The 13,281-nt window shown below is 40.3% G+C and overlaps 1 protein-coding gene across 3 annotated transcripts in view; it reads left to right on the top strand.

The window, feature by feature from the left end:
• The window catches only part of Ppp2r5e (protein phosphatase 2 regulatory subunit B'epsilon), a 136,519-nt gene that overhangs the window by 87,264 nt on the left and 35,974 nt on the right, over positions 1 to 13,281 (top strand). For all 3 annotated transcript variants that reach the window (XM_050153606.1, XM_050153605.1, XM_050153607.1), the window contains one exon: positions 7,848 to 7,949. In XM_050153606.1, coding sequence (XP_050009563.1) covers positions 7,848 to 7,949 — 102 coding nt within the window. The remainder of the gene's footprint in view (positions 1 to 7,847; positions 7,950 to 13,281) is intronic.

Here is a 13,281-nt window from a genome sequence, read left to right as displayed (position 1 = left end):
CGATATGTATTCTGAGTTTTTGGCTTTCTATTCTTGATCGTCCAGGACATGTTCCTTTTTTCTTTGTGATTGACGGGGCTCTTATCCTTCTGAAACCCAGAATATAAAGGGACTAAATTATTTGCCGAAATAATCACATGCTTAATCTAATTGCACTAATCGTCGTAAGAATTACCAACTAAACATTTCCGGGAGGCACAGTAACAATGAAAACACATTTTTTGATTTTTGTATAAATATGTATGACATATATACCAATGTAGTCAGAAATAACTTCAAGGATTATTAAGTTTTTTGAAGATAGGGTCCATGCTATGTTCTGTCACACCTCGCAAAATGAAGCACTTGACAACAGAAAAATAAGGAAAAATGGTTTCGTTATTAGGAACTAGGACAATTGGACATGCTCAAGGTTTTTTATCTCTTTCATACTGTCTTCTGAAAATGTTGATAATATTAAATTTTTCTGATCAGGTGACTTTTTTATAGTTTTTTAAATTGTTGTTTTCTTTCATCATTTGCCTCTCGAGGTTAAAAAAACACATTCTATTCTATGATGTTCTTTCTGTGTCTTCAGAAGGTATAACAGAGTTGTGCTGTGTTCTAGAAAGCCTGTAATCCAGGTTTGGTATGATGGTGAATATGCCCCAAGACTGTGATCTTTGGAAATCTTAAATCCACTTACAAAAGATCCTGAAGTTTTTATGAATGCATGTCTCTTTGTCACATAAGCCATGCAGTGTCCTTAGCTAGCGAAGGTCTCCTCACAGGCACAGAACTCTGTCCACAGATGTAGTTGTATGCTAAACTGTGGGACGGGAGCACACTCACGTGTAGTGTTTCTGATTGTCTTCTTGTACTTGTGAAATAGTATTGGTAGATACCAGTTGACTTGGGAAACAGGGCATTCATTCATTGGTAGACACCATTTGATTTAGGAAGTCTTGTTTGATGCAAGTTAACATGGTCAGAATAGTAACGTCTTGAAATTCTTGTCTTGAAAATTAAAAGTATATTGGCAATATTTAACATTAAAATTATAATATTTAGTCATTTCTGATAATTCTTTGAACAGTTATAATATGCTTTGGGATTTTTGTCCTTATTTTTAAGATTTATCTATACCAATTAAAGGGGCAGAATTAAAGAGATTTTATTATTATTATTGTGTGATTATTAATGATTTTGAGGGGGTGTTTGTTTGTTTGTTTGTTTGTTTTTGAGACAGAGTTTCTCTGTATCTTTGGCTGGCTGTCCTGGAACTCACTCTGTAGACAAGGCTGGTTGTCCTGGAACTCACTCTGTAGAGTTGAGGCTGGCCTCAAACTCATAAAGACCCGCCTGCCTCTGCCTCCCGGGTGCTGGGATTAAAGGCGTGCGCCACCACGCCTGGCCCATTAATGATTTTTAAATATGGTGTTGCTGTAAGTAACTTGATTCTTTATATTTTTATGTATTTTGTATATTTATATATATTCATGTTTATTATCTTAATGTTAGAAAATGTATTAGAATTTTAGTTCTTAGTTCAATATTTATTATTAGTACAAGTTTTAGTATGTTTTAAAATAGTTTTATGTGTTCAGACTTAAGTCTGATTTAGAGACTTAAGTCATATTTATATTCTTTATTTTTTTTTACTTCTGATATTATTGTTCTCTAAAATGGCATATATGGGAAATGCTGATGACCTATTATAAAATTTTCCTATTTTCTTTCTAGGTACATTATTACTGTATTTATTTGGGTTCATCATTGTTGACAAATGGTTATGAGAATAATGTATAGGGTTTAGGTTCAACATTGTATTTACTGGGTTCTCATTTGGATTGTGGGTGTTTGATTAAATCACTTAGTGACTTTTCAGTATATGATTGACTATTGGATGAACAGGTAAGTGAATAAGCTAGAGGAAAAACTCAGGGATGTTAATATTGTTACTTGTATGGGGTCTTACTGTGACTAATGCCAGATAAATAATAGCACCTCTTAATTGCATGAATTACTTTCTAGATAACACCATCTGGATGGGTTTTCTTTTTAAATATTTACTTTTATGTAACCTCAAGAATCTACTTTATGCTCTTCTCATGGCATTATTTGTGCTTTTATAGTTGATACACTTGAGTTTTGATTAAAGGGGGAAGAATGTTCTTATGGTCAACCGGTTCTTCTGTTATTCGATAGTGGTGGTACTCAGCTGTCCAGAAAATACATGATAGAGCACAGAGGTGATGATTTAGGCCAGTTTGTTATATTGTGATACAGGGAGGTCTCCAGAACATGCATCACTTCCTAGTGTACCAGAATGATAAGTATTGATGGTGCTAAGATCTGTATAACTAAAAGAAATCAAAGTACTCATTCTTCTGAAAAGATTAATACTTACTATGCATTGTCCTTCTCTGCTGTTCTGTTCTGTAACCAACTTGGTCAATGCTTCAGGAGTAGTTATTTCTTGCCAGCCACAATATGTTTTATAATGTACAAGACACAATAACAAAATATCAGCCAAAATCATGTTGTGAAGTTAAGTTTCTATGGTGATGAAAGCGTGGAGGAGTGAAGCATTTTGGGCAAAGGGCAAATAACTTTAGAGTAACAGTTGTATTTTGCTATTATAGGCCCCAAGGTAATAGATTATTTAATTGAAAATTGATTAATTTTTTTTTTCTTTTGCTAATCAGGCCAAAAATGGGAATTTTGTAGTCTTCTCTTTTACAGTTGGCCAGTACTTTGAAATCTGTTTTGTTCACAGTGGTCAGCAGTAGCCTAAGTTTCAGAAGCAGCAGCAGAGAGGCAGGCCCTCACGGCCCAGCACAGTCTGAGGAGATTTCCTCTCCCTCAAGGGCTCTTCCTAGCAATAATGTAATTTCAGGTTTATCAGATTTAGCAACTACAAATACAGAGTATCTAGTTAAATTAGAGCTTCAGATAATTAAAAAAAAAAAAAAGACTGTCCTAGATATTACATGGAGTTGACTTTAAAATGTCTTGTTTATATGAGATTTAGATTTAGCTAAATCTTCTCTTTCTCTTTGTCAAGCCTAGTTATTTCTATTTGTTAGGTGCCAAGCACTGAGAAACTGCTAAGGAGTCCTTGAGGGGCTAAAAATGTGAGCAGAAGAGCAAACAAGGGACTTAAGGAAGCAACATTAGAGTGGAGAGGCTTGGAAATGCCAAGGATCTGAGCCAGGAGTGGGGACTTCAGGCAGGGACGCTGGTGTGTGAGTGCTTGGCGTGGCACTGGTAGGCCAAGAACCCAAGAAGGAGCTCAGTGGTGAACAGATGGGGTGGGGAGGTGAGAAAAATGTCATCGGGGAAAGGGGAAGAAATAAGCCATCCTTGGGAGTGCGGTCGGCGAGGCTATCTGTGATGTGCCCTAGACACTATTCGAAGACCTCTATGCTCAGTCCACTCAGTCTGCATACTGTAAAGGGAAGAGTCTGGATAAGAATTGCTAATGGTTTGACTTGAGGGTTTTACAAGCCCTGAATTCAGTCTCTGGCCTTAGTTTCTCCCTTTCGGAGGGCTGTACAGGCTTTTACCCAGCTTCCTTCCATTCCTTAGTCTTGCTCTTGTGTCTTCATGGCTACTCTTTGGAGGTCAGGCCAGGGTTTTCAAGTCTTTAGTTGGATTATAATATTCAATGTTTATTATGTCTTTGGGATGAAGATGAGTTAGACTTCCTCAGAGATTTGTGTTTTATACTTTTGCTTTATACTAATACCGGTATAAATTAAAATAAAATAGCTGAGAAAACCTAGTATACTTTGATTTGCTTATTTCATGTGTGTTTTGCCTGCATTTATGTATATGTACCACATGCATTCCTGGAGCTTGAAGAGGTCAGAAGAGATCAGAACCTACAGAATCGGAGTTATGGATGGTTGTGAGCCACCGTGTGGATGCTGGGAGTCAAACCCAGGCCCTCTGCAAAGAGCAACAAGTACTCTAAACCACTTAGCAGCTTTCCAGTTCCCTAATATACTTTGAAAGTTTTCTTGTTCATTTTTGATAATTTATTTCTGAATTAATAAAATAGAAAGCTTACTAGTGCCTCAAGTATCTCATATATTTAAATAGAGAGGGTTTGGTTTTTAACTTTGGAAATAAGAATATTTTCATCTAGCCACACAAGTGCATTATAGATCTTTTGTGTGGTTGAGCGTCATCTGGGTGGTTGCTTGTGGTTAGGATCTACTTGTGTGCATATGTGGTGACTGTCAGCTGGACTGTCAGGAGTCACTGCCAGTGGTTATGAATGCTTTAAGGGAAGCAAGTTTACAATCTAGAGTAGGGGACTTTCACCTTGTTGGGGTGGGAGCTATAAGGGGCCTTTTTTCCATATTTGGCCCCCCATAAAAACTGGTCCAGTTAATCAAGTGATATAAAGGTGACCTCTACTCCCCATCCAGTAATAACTTGACTTCATGGTCAGTGGTGTGGAACTCAGCTTTACACTTAAACTCATCCAGTCCTTAAGTCATTCACATAGGGCCTGAGGCTTTGTTTTTCAACTCTGGATGTTTCCATTCTTGGCACTACAGTGGTATACAGTCTGTTAACATGAGGTGCTGTGCAATGTGCTTTGTAGTGATAATGCAACTAAATTCTTATTAGCAACCTTTTCCTTTCTATTTTAGTGTTTCCCTATAGCCACACTATTTAAGTTTCACACTATTCCTGGAATTGATGGATGTTTCTAATTAACTGAACAGAAAGTTAATCCCCAATTTTATACTTTAGAGAAAGTTGCAAATGAAAGCTTTATGTAGCCCTTTCAGCCTAGTCTTAGATTAGTTTCTTAGAGGCCATGCCATCTTGTTTATATATACTGTGTTCCAGGCTGGGCCAAAGCCTTGGCCATTCACTGCCCCTCTTTCTCTTTGCTGAAGAGCTCTTTACTCAGGCTGTGGAGAAAGTGTAGCAGTAAACTAGTGAAACACTGAAGAAACGGCTTCACTTTGCTGTTCTTTTGATGTAGTGGTAGATGAAACTGACCAAACCAGAGGCTTTGAACACCGTTCTGTCATATGTGTTCTTCTGAAGAACCTGCACCTGGAAAACTTAAATTGAAATATGGTTAAAGTAAAACTGTGATCTGTAGCTTTATAAATACATCTAAACTTTTTTTTTTTTTTTGCGCAAATGCTTATTGAATACCTTGGAGGTATTAGGAACACAAGTGTATTGCAAGGTTTTTAGTTCTTATGGCTGGGCTGAGACAGATCAGAAAACAGATGGCTGCTGCAGCAGGTGGTCGGCGCTTAAGAGAGCTGGCATGTCCCAGGCCACACACAAGTTCTAGGGTCTACTCAAGTATTCTGTAGAATAGCCTGAAGACAGCCAACACTGATGAGAGCCAACTGATGAATGGTAAAGTTATCAAACATCTCCCCAAAGTCATTTTAAGTATGAATGACTTATTCAGATAAAAATGTGATTTCAAATTGGGTAAAGGATTTTGTGAATTGGAATATGGCTGGCCGACTGAAGAGACATCTCGGTGGCTAGGTGTTTGAAAAGCCATTAGTTTCTTCTTAGGTACACGATCTCATAATTGCTAGAAGAGAAAGTTTTATATAACGAAAATATGTACTCTGATATTTCCCCCTGTCATTTGTGTACAAAATATTGTCAATCTACCTTCTAGAGCCCTGGGGAGACCTTGACATCCTAGCTTCCATTGCTCCTCTGCTGGGCACTGACTGCCACTAGGAACCAAGTTCTTCTGCTCCCAGGGGTTATTGGAGCCATCATAGCATATGCTTCTTGGCTGCCATGTCTGCTTTGGGCGCATCTTTTCCACCCTACTGCTTTTGCCTGCTTCTTACTCTTTAGTTTCCTCTTTTAGCTCAGAGACCTCCCCACAACCTCTCGTTCACCCCTGCTTTCATTGTGCACTTTTTGGTCTTCTTTGTTTTTAAATGTTGGGGTGCACAGCCCTTCCCAAAGTGATCCAGTAATGCCATGGCATTAAGTATCCATATACACAAGTTCTCACGTGTCTCCAGTCCCGAACTGTCTGCTTCACAAGTGTAGGTTTGTCTGTCTTAATGCCTTTAACACCCCCCAAGTATTTCTACCAGAACAAGCAAACAAAAGAAAAACACTTCTTGTTTTGCCCACTCTTCATTTTGGGGAAACTCATCCTTTGTTTAAAGATTTATTTCATTTTATGTATGGGGGTGTTGCCTGTATGTATTTTTGTGTACATGCCTGGTGCCTGTGAAGTTCAGAAGAGGATGTCAGATCCCCTGGAACTGGAGCTAGTGATGAGTGTGAACCAGCACTTGAGTGCTGGGAATCGAACCTGGATCCTGTGGCAGAGCAGTAGTTCTCTTACTCAGTGAGCTATCATTTCTGTCAGTCCACACACGTAGCCTCTTTTTTCTGGCACCCTCTAGTTTGAGCTATCTCTGTCATTTTTATACTACTTAAACTCTCTGAAGCTATGAGACGGATTTTTTTTTTTTAAAAAAAAAACCAAGTCATGTGACTTCTGTATACGATCCATTAATGACTTCCTGCTTGCACTTCCAATAAAATTCAGTCACTTTTTCATAGCTTACCCACCTGAGCTGAGTGCTGAACTGAAATAAAATTTTCCTGAAGGAGTGCGTGGACTTTTAACTTTTTCTATTCTTTGTTCATTATTATTTCCCCAGTGCTTAGGACAGTGTGTGTGTGTGTGTGTGTGTGTGTGTGTGTGTGTGTATTATAGTTACTAATAGGTGTTTGAATGAATAAATACACTCACCTTATGGGTCTTCTAAAAGCCTTTCTTCCTCATCAATCAGGTGTAGCACTTTAATCCAGGGTAATTTAAGTACTCTGGAGGCAGAGACAGGCTGGTAGATCTCTTGAGTTTAAGGCCAGCTAGGGTCATCTAGGGAAACGAAACAACAGAAACAGAAGCAGCTCCTTACAGGTCGGCACTTGCCCCCTGTGCAGAAAGTCCTGCAAGGCTTCTGGAGTGCTGCCACCTTTCCTTGCTCCCATTCTCTGCATGTCTCCATTGCTCCTTGTTTTAGTCTTCAGGTCAGAGGTGTTTGATTACAATGTTAGGTGAGTATGGAGGAGGAGAGAGCATGGGAATCACAATAGCATTAATAAAGCATTTCAGAAACAAGCCTTTTGTAATGGGAATCCTGTAGTAGTAGCAATAACAACAATGTAATAATAATAATAATAACAACAACAACAACAATCCTACGTAGTACTAGAGACATTGAGTTGTCTTCATCCTCAGTTCAACACTTTTCTACTTACAGTAAGTATTTAATTTGGATGTTGCCTGTGGCAAAGAAATGCTATGTTCATCCAGATTTAAACACAGATACAGTGTATCCTGGACTTCCATAGTAATTTGTAAACCTTTTGAGGCAAGATTAGGTGTGATTTAAAAGTCTATTAGGAAGGTTCTTAAATTTCTTTCCTGATTCCTTTTATTGGGGGCGGGGGTCTGTGCAAATGCCAGAAATTTCATTATGAGGTAACAATAAACGTATAAATTGTGAATTGTAGATTGTGCGTGAGGAAGAGAAAGTGCTCACCAGCCATTAGTACTTATTTGTGTGTTAGTGTAGTGGACTAATTAGAGACACACTTGACTGGTAAGTAATCATCAGCGCTGGTGGGACTTGTCCACTCATCTGGATGGGACGGCAGTGAGAATGCAGGGTGTCACCTTGGGGCCTCCCAGCTTTGCCTTGAGGTGGTTCCAGCCTGGAGCCCATGGAAAGAGGTTCCTATTTTCAGTTCTGTGGCATTCCCATGTGCACTGTGTCCCCAGAGCACCTGCCAAAGGTACTTGGAGCTGATTGCTGCTTGTTTATTTTTAGGTATCTTGCAATATATTCAGAACTCTCCCTCCTAGTGACAGCAATGAATTCGACCCAGAAGAAGATGAACCTACCCTCGAGGCATCGTGGCCCCACTTACAGGTACTTTGGCTTTTCATTTATCTTATGAAAGAAAACTCCATTAACTTCCCCTATTAGCATGGGGATTCCTTGAAGGAAGAGACCAAATTAGAAGACATAGTAGCAAACTGAAAAATGCTATTTCTGTTTCTTCCTTTTTTAGTATTTCGAGACAGGGTTTCCCTGTGAATCCCTGACTGTTCTGGAACTAGCTCTGTAGATCAGGCTGGCCTCAAACTCAGAATTCTGCCTGCCTCTGCCTCCTGAGTGCTGGGGCTTTTGTGTTGCTTGTGCTTGATAATTAGCATGCTAGAAGAAGGGAACAGTGGGCTTCAGTGCAGTAAGTACTTTTGCACGACGACGTTGCAGGTCCAGCCACAGGTCCTTTTTAGAGCCTTTCTGTGATCCCGCCCACTGGGATTTCAGTTAAGAACAGAACTGTTTTCTTATTAGTATTAGCTGGATATGACTAGGTCATGGGATACTTACCTCATTTTTAGCAGTAGATGCGGAGATACTTGTATGCCTTGTCTTTGCGATAACAGTGAGTGGGTTTCCTTTCCTTTCTAGTGGTGTCAGAGACAACAGAAGCTGTGGTGAAGGTCTGTTTTGAACCACCAGAGCCTTTTGTAGGGATCATTGTCTGTTCCAGGGCTGGTCAGGACCACCAGAGCCTTTTGTAGGCTAGTGGCAGCCTCCTACTTTGTGTACTTACACTTTAGCTGACACTTTTCAGCTCCTTGTTTCCTTTTGCCCTTTCTTGAGCACAATATTCCTCAAAAGAAGAAAACAGAAGCTTGACTCTGTTGACCCCCTAAAGCCATCTTTCCACTGAGTTTGATAATAACAGGAAGGAAGGGAGGGTGGAAGACAAAGGATGTAGCCTTGTCCATCTTCGCCCCTGGGAGAAGCCACTGTGTCTTTGTGCCTGTTTACTCACTGACATTTCAATGGGTGAGTTGAAAAGGCCCAGAGAGATTTAACAGTCTATGCTCTCCCCACTCTAGAGACTGACATAGATTTGCTACTTGGCCTGTCCCCTTTGGTACCAATAGGTTGCTACGGGTACACTGTGGGCTGTTTTTCCTGGTTACAGGGCTCTTTCCAGGGCTGTGTTTTTTTGCAACATGTCCTCAGGCTTGTAATACTGTGTGGTCCTGTTAGAAGTGCCAAGGTTGGGCAAATTACGTTAGTTTAAACACTATTTGATTTCTTAAGCTGCCTGGTGGATTATCTGTGCTCTAAGATCTGTAAGCCTAATGTGCTTTGCATAGGTATATCTACAAAATTGGAAAAAGAACAGAACAGAGCCCTTTGAATGGTAGAATTTTTATCATGTTTTATTCTTTTTTTCTTTTTTTTTAAATATTTATTTATTATGTATACAATATTCTGTCCGTATGCCTGAAGGCCAGAAGAGGGCGCCAGACCTCTTTACAGATGGTTGTGAGCCACCATGTGGTTGCTGGGAATTGAACTCAGGACCTTTGGAAGAGCAGGCAATGCTCTTAACCACTGAGCCATCTCTCCAGCCCCTAAAAAGAATTCTTTAATGACTTCTTGCATGAGCATAATGAACTTCCTCATCCTCTTATTCCCTCCTTCTGTCACTGAAACTTTTCTTTTTAACAGGTCTGTGGTCTCCCTCCTTCCCTCCCTCCCTCCCTCCCTCCCTCCCTCCCTCCCTCCCTCCCTCCCTTCCCCCCCCCTTTTTTTTTTTTTTTTTTTTGTTTGTTTTGTCTTGTAGCCCACAGATCTGCTAGTCTCTGCCTCTTGAGTGCTGGGATGTGCATGTGCCACTGTGGATTGATTTTTTTTTTTTAAAATAAACATGCTGCGTTGAATTAGGGTTGCTTACATGATCATAGGTCAGGGATTTTTTAGTGGGACAAGGGCAACTTATCAGTGGCTACACCACTGAAGGAAATGTTGTGTCTTATTTTCTTTTCCAAGATGGGGTTTCTCTGTAGTCATGGCTCTCCTGGAACTTACTCTGTAGACCAGGCTGCCCTCGAGAGTCTCCTGCCTCTGCCTCCTCAGTGCTTTCATTAAAGCGAGTGCCACCACAACTGGTTGTCACATCTTATTTCTTGATGCTTGTTGGGCGCCATCTATCCTGGCCAGCGGGATACGAACAGTGGTCCCTGATAAACCTAGGGGAGAGGAATGAAAGGACAAGAGACACGAGAAATGACGGCAAGACAGGATTTCTGATCAAGCCGTCCCATTTATTATTTCCTCAGAAGCTGTTATATAGCAAATGGGCAAAGTGGGGAAGGGAAGGGTGGGGGGGGGCGGGGGGGAGTAAAGGGTGTCAGGAAACTCAGGTCTGCTGGAATTCAGGTCCGAAGACATCCCTAGCTGATAAGAAAATACTGAGGGTCTGTGATTGTTGACTAACAAAGGAAAATGCTAATAGATTCCGGAGCCTGGTGCCTACAGGTCTCTGCTAGGAGATAAGATGCCAGGTTGGTTTCCTAGACCCTGCAGAGGGGATAGAGGTAAATATTTTTCTTAACTTGTAAGCTTAAGATGACTGTAAACAAAGTGCAGATCTCAAAATACAGGTCTTTGCTTCCGGCAATTCTTGATGCTTGATGCCAATTGGATTGACTTTTAGTCTGAGAGAAAAATAATTAAAAAGCTAGTCTCTCTAAGAATGTACTACATCTTGTGGCCTGCAGACCAGCGAAGGACTAGGATTCCCTTGCCCTTTGCAAAGCATTTTCAGCACACTCTTAGACATCAGTTTCCCCTAAAATCCAACATGGACTTATTTCAGTTTATCTTCCTGAACTTAAAAAAATATTAAAACTTCATTATAAAGAGCTTGCAAATAAAAGTGTACTTAATGATATAAAATAGAAGGCCAAATTGATTTCTTAAGCTGCTGCTTTACTGTGTATACCACATCCTAGCTTCACTGACTTACTGGTTCATATGAAGCTGTAGCAATGCCGAGGACTGACAATGAGACTTTTGCCCTTTTAGATACAAAGTCATAAATGTTTACAAAATGGACTAGCTTTATGTGTGCTGACATATTGTTCAAGCCTATAATCCTGCCGGTTCTTTCTTCACTCTGAGGGAAGCATGTCTGATTAAGGTTGGATCCAGTGAAAGAAGCAGCAGATATGGTGGCACATGCCTCCAATTCCAGCTCATGGGAGAGAGAGGCTGGGCCGTCAGACTCAAGGTCATCCTCAGCTATATAACATGTTCAGGGCTACACAAGGCTATATGAGCTTGTCAAAAGATACACAGGTGAGGTCAGAGTGCCTACTTGGCCTCATTCTCTGCCACTTTGTGACATCCTAGTGCAGGCTCCAGGCTTGTATCAAGAGTCGTAGGTTTTCTTTGGTTAGCCTTACTTGCACACATTAGCTAACTTTCCATTTCTCAAGTGGGTGGCTGTAACTGACGAGATCATTCAGGGAATCTCTTCAGCCTGGAAAGATGGCTGAGTGAGAAAGTGCATGCTGCACCTATCTGGGAATCCAAGTTTGGTCCTGGAACTTAACAATGGAAGGAGAGAAATGCGTCTTTTGACTTCCATATACAGAGCACATGTGCGCCTCGCACGTGTGTGCATGTGCTTGCACACACACATGCACCCCACAATAAATAAATAGAATTTATTGATTTAAAATTAAAACAACAAATCTCTTTCTCTTCAAATAGATTATTGATGTCATGATCATATCTCAGTAAATTCCATGTTTTGTCTGACTTGTTATCCTTGAAGTGCTAGGCATGAGGCCCGAGTTTTGTTACATGCTGGGTAGTTCTGCTTGGTCAACATCCTTTGCCCTTGATTTTGTTTTTGTTTTGTTTTGTTTTTAATGTGGTCTTCCTAGGAAGTTTTGACTGGCCTCGCTCACTGTGTAGCCCAGACTGCCTCTGACTGGCCATCCTCCTGCCTCTATGTCCTGAGTACTGGAGTTGTGTACCACTACACCTGTCTAATAGTTAACCTTTAAATTATTATAACATCTGATTCTTTTCTGACCAAAGCATAGTATGGTGTTAAATCTTTTCACTTTTGTGAATTCCATAATTCACCACATGCTTCCTCTTCTGGACCACATTTTAGAAGAGAGCGAAGTGTGACTGTTGGAGGATGATAGTAAGAAAATGACATGATTGGTTAGTTTGTAGTTGGCTATTCTTACAGTCCAGCTAACTGACTGACTGTTCTACAGAACTGTTTTAAATTTGTGGACAGGCACAGAATTACCGAAATAGCAGAATATCAAGTTCACGTGATATTTGATCAAATATGTCAGAGGTTTACTTGTGTGCATGTTATTTAATTTTTTTCTAGTATTTCTATTGGTGTATTTTAAGCTAGTATGACATAGTTGCCATGGTTATTGTTTTGTGTGTGTTTTCTGAGATTAGATCTGCCTTCCCAGTAGAATACAATTTTGTAGGACCTGTTTATAATTCAGGATGGTTTTCAGTGCCTTCTTGTGAGACTTGATGCCAAGCATGTTAACTTTTTGCTCATGGACCTTCCTTACGAGACCTCAAATAATAATTTATCCTCGTATCCCTAGTTTTTCCCTTTAGAAACACTAGAGAGAGTTTTGATTGTGAGGTTCAGTTTTTGCTTATTTCTAAATGTGTCTGAAATGTTTCCACCAAGTCACTTGACCCTAGTGGAAAGGCTGATGGCCAAGAGCGGCCTGGGAGAAGAATTCAGGGCAAGGGTGGTTTGAGTGAGTCTGGAATTCTCTATGTAAAATCAAGAGTTGAAAAATGAGCGTTTTGAAAAGAACAGTTGTGTGAAGAGTAAAAATTCAAACCATATTTTGACTACAACACCACCACATCACTGGGGAAGACTCCCCCCCTTCTCGAATTTATACAACACTCACATCACTCTTTAATAAAAGCTTTTAGTTACATTTATTATTTGTGTGTAAGCGCATGGACACACACACATGAGTATGTGTTTGGGGGGTGTCAGAGGACACCTTGTGGGAGCTGCTTCTCTCTCTTTTTACCGTCTGAGTTCTGAGACTTGAACTCAGCTCATTAGTTTTGGCACCAAGCACCTTTCCTCACGAAGCCATTCACAGGTCACTGTTCATTCTTTGACCACAGTTCTATGATATTGTCCTTTCCCTGCATTTATTGGTTAATGCACTGTTTGAACTATTCATTATAAAAACAGAGGTGGTTAGGGTTGCACTATGTAGCTCTGTCTATCCTAGAATTCACTATGTAGACCAGGCTGGCCCAGAATTGTCAGAACTGTCTGCTTTTCTCTTGAGTACCAGGATTAAAGGTGTATGCCACCGTGGTGGGCCAACGGTGATGTTTAAAATGCTGCTGACTTAGCATAAAT

The sequence above is a fragment of the Alexandromys fortis genome, unplaced genomic scaffold (assembly GCF_014885135.2).
Source record: "Alexandromys fortis isolate MF-2015 unplaced genomic scaffold, M_Fortis_MF-2015_v1.1 scaffold_82, whole genome shotgun sequence".
In the NCBI taxonomy this organism is placed as follows: domain Eukaryota; kingdom Metazoa; phylum Chordata; class Mammalia; order Rodentia; family Cricetidae; genus Alexandromys; species Alexandromys fortis.
This window is presented reverse-complemented; position numbering and strand designations above follow the sequence as displayed.